We start from the raw sequence: 7,290 nt of genomic DNA on the forward strand, positions 1-7,290 counted from the left end.
GCCCACAGGAGCCCCACTTACTCGTCACCGTCGGGGCACAGGCCGGTGGCCTCGTCGTACTTGGAGCAGTACACGTCGGGACTGTAGTTGAAGGTGCCATCGCGCCTACGGAGCGGTCTGCGGCGGCGCTGGTTTAGGAAATGCCAATGGAAACAGGTAAATGGCCTGTGCTGGCTGCACTTGTGCTGCACAAACAGGGGGCACTGCTCTGTCCTAAACTCCTTTAGATACCTAAAACGACAAACAGCGTTGCGGGTCGCCTCCGCCGTCGGGCGGCCCGAGACTTGTGGGCTGGGCGGGGTCCCAAGGCGTAACACCCCACCCTCTTGGAGACCAAATAACCCGAGACGGCGGTACCCACCCCCACCCGGGCTCCTTCCCCGGAAGCTACACACGGTCTCCTACCCCAAGCGCAACCTCCCAAACCCCAGCGCAACCTCCCAAACCCCAGCACAACCCCTCTACCCGGGAAGCGACCTCTCAGACCCCAGACACAAACCCCACACCCCTGACCACAGTGTCGATCTCTCAGACCCCAGACACCATCTCCCTAAGCCGGCCCGACTTTCCAGCCCCCGGACTCGCGGTTCCCTGACCACAGACGCAGCCCTCCACCCAGACACAACGCCCCCCACTCAAAGCCCAGATGATTTCAGAGGCCGAACCCGTCGGGGCGCGTTCCCAGGATCCTAGGTACGGTTTCTCGCCCCAGGCGCGACCTTTCCCGACTCCAGGCGCGGTTCATCGACCCCAAGTGCGAGCCTCCCTCCCATTCCAGATGGGTCCCAGGCGCAGCCTTCATCCCCACCGCAGACGCGACCCCCAATCTCAGGCGCGGCCCTGAGACCCACAATCGCAAACGTCGACCCCAAGACCGCGCGGCCTCCGGCCCCCAGCCCTGGAACCACCCCAGATCTGGGCGCCGCCTCCAGGATTCAGGTGGCAGCAACCTGAGTTGCAGGGTCGCACGCCTATCCCAAAACCAGGTGCTGCTCGTACCCCAAACCCAGGGCCCGCTTCCCGATCCCAGCCAGAGGCGCGCCGACTCGTGCCCCCAGGCGCGCGCCCAGCCCCCGACCCCGGGTCCACCTCGCGAGCCTGGCAATGCAGCTGGCGTCTCGACGGCGCGGCCCACCGAGGCCGAGACCCGGACTCCGGGCCGGACGGCTGGGGGCGAGGGCGGGAGGGGGCACCTTTTACCGTGACACCCTAGCCCCGGGTCGGGCGCGCGCAGGCCGCCACCCAGCCACTGGGCGGCGCGGGTGGCGGGCGGGCACTGACCTGTAGTGGGTCGGCTTCTCTGTCTGCGGGGGGGACCCGCTTAACGCCGCCGCTGCCGCCGCTTTCGAAACCGACGGCATTTTCAGTCAAAACAATGCAGCGCGCATGCGCAGCGCCAGCGCCCCCGCCTCCGGATCTCCCCCCCCCGCGCTGAGCCCCCCGCGCCCCCCACCGCGCCAGCCACGCCCCGGTCCGCCACGCCCACGCTCCGCGCACAGCAGCCAGACGCCTGGACATTAGCGCGCGACTCGCACCCGGTGCAGGCTCCGGCTCCAGCTCAGACACACTGGTCGGTGCCCAGCTCCGGAATGGACGAAGGCGGGACTATTTCGTGACACCCTCGCTTTTAACACGTAAAGGCCTAAAACTAGATAGTAGCAATGGTCACTTAAATACTTAACTTGCGTTTTAGGTGGATACATTCTACCTCAATAGAGATACTTTTTAAAAACGGCGCAGTGGGCAGGGATGCACAGTGGTACGACTCAGCCTGAGAGGGGTTTAGGAGAGAACCCAGGGTTAGAGTGTATTAATTTGTAAATATGTAGCATGCGACATCTTAGATACAGAATCAATGCAACATCCACAGAGTTGTCAGGGGAATATTTCCAGGGTTTCCTCTCTTGAGCTCCAATTTGTAATGTCTGCCAGAGATCTGTCTTGAAAAAAGTACAGCTGGATGGCAAGGTCCTAACTTTCACGGAAAATAATTTGTTGCATTGCTTGGGAACACCATCCTGAAGAATATCAGATTCAATAATTTATGTTCAAAGATCATTTGGTCCAAGCATATATTGTTTTAAATAATATAGTAAATAAAAATTACCACTTGCTCGTAGGATATGTCCGCATTTTCTCAGTGAATCATTACCTCTACAAACATACTTAAATCTTGAAATTGATTTTTAAAAATCAAGAATATGTTTTCAAAGTAAATCAAGCAGTAAAATGAAACAAAGAAGGGCCAGTCCATGAGTTCTTCAGAATTGAGTACCTCAAAAAGACTGGTGTTAGGTTCAGGGAATGATAAAGTTTAGTACTCAGGAGCATGGTGATGCACATCTGTAATTCCAGCTAATGAAAAGTATAACCCAGCAGTTTAGCCAGGTCAGTTCTCAACAGTGAATAGGGAGTAGGATAGTGATGTAGGGAGAGTAGTCCTTGGCTCAACCCACATGTGTGTGGGGGCCTCTAGTATACCCCAAGCCCTGTAGCTTGAAGGGATACAGAACAAGTAAAAATCACTTGAATCTGTGACAGTAGAGCTAGCTAGAAAGCCTCACAACTCAAACAAGGAAGTAACAAACTAAGAATAAAGAAATTTAGGAATTTATGCTGTTGAGAAGCCATCTCAATTTTCTTCTTGCCTGAAACATTTTCCTTAAGACAGCAAAGAAAAGTATGATAGGGGGCTGGGGATTTAGCTCAGCGGCATAGGCGCCTGCCTTGCAAGCAGGCAGTCGTGAGTTCGATCCCTGGTACCGATAAAAATGAAAAAAGACAAAAAAAAAAAAAAAAGTATGATAGGCTGAGAAGACTAAAAATACAGTGTTTCACACTGTCAATATTCTTCAAAGGCTGGGGTAGTATTAGCTTGGATCCGGGTTTCCACTGAGTGTATTAGTTCACCTTTTTGGAGCAGAAAAAAAAATCCCAGTACTTAGAAAGCTGATACAAAATTCAAGCCCAGCCAAAACTACATAGCAAGACCCTTTCTCAAAAAAAAAAAAAAAAAAAAAGGCATCCAGTTAACCTCCACTTCCTTGACATTTTAATTTTTCGCAGTTTCTTCTTCGTTGTCTCCATAGCATCACTGCTCAAGTCCCTATGTTCTACTGTGCTTGCAATGGTCCTCTACCATGCTTAAGATTTACTGGGAGTTTATATGGAGAAGTCAAGCACCCTGGGAAAAACACAAGCTATGGCTCAGTGGGGGAAATAAGTACTCTACAAAAATAGATAAAAGACTTAACTGTTCACATATCAACCTGCTCTGTTGTAAAATCAGGTAAAAACTCCACATGAAGTCACCAGCCAAGGCTCTCAGTATCTGCTGCATGTTGAAGAGTGTTTGTCTAGCTTGCACAGGCCCTGAATTCAGTATACAGCACCCTAAAATAATGTTTTTTAAAATCCTCTATGTTCTTGAAAAATAGTATTTATGCATGAAAACAATTTACAAAGGTAACATAGTATTCACAGTGGTTACCTCTGTGGTAAGATTATTGGTGTTTCTAATACTCTTGCTTAGCGTAATAACTTCTAGAAAAAAAAAATAGGCATGATGCTTCTGTCACAAGTCTCTAGATTCAATCCCCAGAACGACAAAAAACAAAGAATAAAGGAGAAAATTACTTTAACACAGTTCTAGTTCTAACTACACACACACACACAGTATGTGTACACATACATGCATGAGCTAATGAGAGTAAAAGTTTGGATTTGAATAACTGTTACTCAAACAAAATAGTTTACAACTAAACAGATTACAACCTCACCAGACCAAAAAGAAAACATCTTAGTTCTTTTTTCCCACTGGCACCAAGTAATGGAGCTAAATTTGTCAATGTTTCAAAAACTCAGCTTAGGGCTGGAGATTTAGCTCAGTGGCAAGTGCCTGCCTGGCAAGCACAACGTCGTTTGATCCCTGGTACCAAAAAAAAAAACTGTTTCATCATTTTTTAAAAAATGAACTTGCTTTGTTTGCTTCCTGTGGGGAAGTATGGCTTAGTAGCTTGCACTCAGCCAGCCCTTGGGTCTTGATCTTCATAGGTCAACCTCTTTTCAGCCTTCCCAGTGTAGCCAAGTGCTGGTTACATTGCTGTGATTCATTACCTCCTAAAGAAAAATTCTGACTTATCCCTACACTCATGGAAAAATCCAGTATCTTAAGCAATGTCACAAAAATCTGAAAGTTCAGAAAAATGACCTATAAAACAAATGAAAAGCATACATCACTGATGTTTGTAACCACGCTACTTTTCTCATAACTTAGAGCACTTTGTGTGGAGAGACTCCTGTGAGAGGGTACTGAGTAGCTAAAAACCTTTGTTCAAACATCTGCATTAGAGAAATCCCTCATTACCTACAGCAACATAAACATAGTAACTTCCACTAGCAGTTTAAGTAAATAAAGGTCTCCTTTCATGTATCTTGCACTTAATTCAGAATTAAGGAATATTTTTTCAGTAATATTTGAGAAAAGGTATCATTCAGGGCAACCCAAAATGGTGGTGGGGGTACTGGGGATTCAACATAGGAACCACCCCCAACCCCAGGTGCTTTTTTTTTTTTTCAATGTTTTACTAAAGTTGCCTAGACAGGTGACCTCAAATTTGTCATCCCACCTGTCTCTGCCTCCAGAATAGCTGAGATTACAGATTACCATCACATCTCACACCTGGGTCCAAACTAATGCCCTGAAAAGAAATACTTCTGTAAGTATATTCTATTCAGCACGTTGCTGCCTTTCTAAGGCTTTGCAGAAAACTGAAAAAGTTCCTTATTTCTAGTACTATTTCGATGATCTATTCCACAAACATGTTTAGGTTTCTTAAATTCCCATTTGGAAGGCAAAAGAGGGAGGAAAATGGAAGTTGAGGTTGCTGGCCGACTACAGTACTTTTTTTCTTTTTGAGACAGGGTCTCATTATGCAGTTCAGACTCGTTCTGAACTCTAGGCCCAGGCTGCCTCAAACTCACAACAATCCTTCTGCCTCAGCCATCTGGGTGCTGGGACTACAGGCATAAAAGTTTTGTTTTTTTAAACAAAATGCAAAAGAAAAAAAAATCACCGTACTTCAACCTTATCAAAATGTATTTTCAGTTAATAAACTAACATCAATTGTTATTTATACCCAATACAACACATTATAAAGTTTAACACATCTGCCAGTTATTCTATCTTGAAAACTGACATCAACTGTTACTTATACCCAACATGGTATATTATAAAGTTTAATTCATCTGCCCAGTTATTGTCTTGGAAAGCAAATGATCTGCAAATTAACACGATTACAAGTGTCACCAGAACAGCTTTGGAAACATGATTAGGCTGTACAAAGATATCACAAAAAACAACGTACAGTGCAACCAGAACCTATTTTATGGTTCTAAAAAGTCTTTTCGGCACTGGTGTCAAGCAAGATTACCAGCTGCTGCCTTTCTGCTCTGCTTTCAGGCATATAAGTGCCAAGTGCATCAACTAAGTCCTTTAGGGCGGAAGTTACACGCACAACCAGGACAAAAACCGTCAAACGCGAAGTCAAATAACTTCGAAGGGCAGTCGGTTGTTTCCTTCCTGCTGGCCGCATAGGCCGTCTTGTTAAGTTCTTGCCCCAAAGGCAGCAGTTGTTCCAGGCTCCTCAGGATGATCACTGGGCTCTGGCTCTTCTCCCAAAACTTGTTTCAACCACTGGTCCGCTTCGCTCTCCTCTCTGAGGTAGCACCACATGATTACAGCCATAAGAGAAACGCTTAGGGGCAGCACTTTCCACCAGGGCCGCTGCTGCACCTTTCCAAGGGAATCCTCCACCGTCCAACGAGACGGGTTGGCTTTGCTGGAGGAAAAGTGAATGGGACGGTTGGGTTCTTCCTCCTGCTCAGCCGAAGACTGGCCGCGAGCCGGGCCACTAGGCGGTACATGCAGGCTTCGCGAAGCCCAGCCCACAAGCCTGAACGCCCGGGCAGCCCTGGAAGAGGGAACGTAGTGAGCGTTCTCCCCGCTCGCTTTCTTCCACCCCCTTTTTCCCGCCCGCTGTCTCCCACCCTCAGCCTGCCTAGATCTCACGTGGCTCACCCAGCCGCGGGTGGACACAAGACGAAAAACATCTTGCCCTCAGCTCTGCGCTTGGCGTGCTGCAGCGCGTCACTTCCGTCGCACAGAATCGGAAGCTGGACGCCACACCAGCGCTGGGCTCACGACTACAAAACGTGAACCCAGTCGCGCAACGGAAATTACGTAATGCTTCTAACTCGCTTCCGTCGCATGCCCCGTCCTGGCACCCTCAAGAGCATGCCGGGAAGTGTAGTTTTGCATCCTACCCTGGACAACCAAGCAGCGCAGCCAGCGGCCATAGATAAGAGAGTGGTTGTGGTGCTCTGACGAGGTCGACCGGGAGCGACCTGCACCAGGGTAAAGGCCTCCGGGGTGAGAACCTGACCCTCCTGTAGCATTGGGAATGGATGCCCTTCTATATCCTCTTTCAGGACCATCAGCCTCTGTAGGATCTTCTCTGGATCTCCAAGGAGCGTGAATTTTCCATTCGATGGGTGAAAGGTCTCCGCACGTGGCCTCCTGCCCAGTGCGTGTCTTAGTAATGCCACTTTCCCTGAATACCGGGCCAGGCTTCTCTGATCCTTGAAACCGTCCCTTCTGGGCCAAGGCCGCTGCACACTAAAAGGACTTCACGCCCACCTGCGCTGTTCGAGGTCCCAGAAGCCATATATGGCCTTGGGGCTCATAGGCGCACTCTTCCTACAGACTACTTGGGCCATCCAGATATGTGACAGCCTCTGGGAGGTGCAGCACGGAAGTTCATTTGCCTGGGGGTTCTATTATGAACTGCGGGAGCTGTGACTTGGCGACATTTCATCTTTAGAATCAGCCATACTGAATATGAACTTACTGTCGTGGCCATTTATCGGCAGTGAAATAGATTAAAACCCTTAATGGCTGAACTCCAGTAAAATCCCTTAACAAAGGAATTTCGGTTAAAGGCATCACACTTTCAGTAGGCGATCATAAAGCAGCAACCGACCTTTTGATATAGGGCCCATTCCTTCCTCCAAGAGTCCTGACCCATCTTATTTAAAAGATAGGTATAACCGGATAGGGTGGTGCATGCCTGTAATCCCAGCACGTGGGAGCTGAGGCAGGAGGATCACCATGAGTTAAAAGGCCAGTTTGAACTACATAGTGAGACCCTATCTCAAAACAAAACAGATATAGACCTCCTTATCACCTTATTTAAAGCTAACGACCTGAGGAATCGTCAAAATTGCAACTGT

General features: G+C 48.5%; 2 protein-coding genes across 5 annotated transcripts in view; both read right to left on the reverse strand.

Annotated features, from left to right (window-relative positions):
- The window catches only part of Unkl (unk like zinc finger), a 43,877-nt gene extending 42,461 nt beyond the window's left edge, over nucleotides 1-1,416 (reverse strand). For 3 of the 4 annotated variants that reach the window (XM_063226267.1, XM_013141720.3, XM_003478443.5), the window contains exons 1-2: nucleotides 1,282-1,416; nucleotides 22-231 (exon numbers count right to left, since the gene is read on the reverse strand). In XM_063226267.1, the coding sequence (XP_063082337.1) occupies nucleotides 22-231; nucleotides 1,282-1,361 (290 nt within the window). In that variant the 5' untranslated portion in view covers nucleotides 1,362-1,416. The remainder of the gene's footprint in view (nucleotides 1-21; nucleotides 232-1,281) is intronic. The other variant, XM_013141721.2, reaches the window with a different exon arrangement.
- Nucleotides 1,417-5,080: 3,664 nt separating this feature from the next.
- On the reverse strand, nucleotides 5,081-6,234 carry LOC101789308 (ubiquinol-cytochrome c reductase complex assembly factor 4). Its single transcript, XM_005007373.4, has 2 exons — nucleotides 6,080-6,234; nucleotides 5,081-5,972 (listed from the first exon to the last, which is right to left on the reverse strand). Exons 1-2 carry the CDS (start codon nucleotides 6,109-6,111, stop codon nucleotides 5,606-5,608), a joined length of 399 nt encoding a protein of 132 aa, XP_005007430.1. The 5' UTR covers nucleotides 6,112-6,234; the 3' UTR covers nucleotides 5,081-5,605.
- Between the last annotated feature and the right edge of the window lie 1,056 nt (nucleotides 6,235-7,290).

This window comes from Cavia porcellus, unplaced genomic scaffold (genome assembly GCF_034190915.1).
Source record: "Cavia porcellus strain 051 isolate PalLab524CR breed Dunkin Hartley unplaced genomic scaffold, mCavPor4.1 scaffold_16, whole genome shotgun sequence".
Taxonomy (NCBI): Eukaryota; Metazoa; Chordata; class Mammalia; order Rodentia; family Caviidae; genus Cavia; species Cavia porcellus.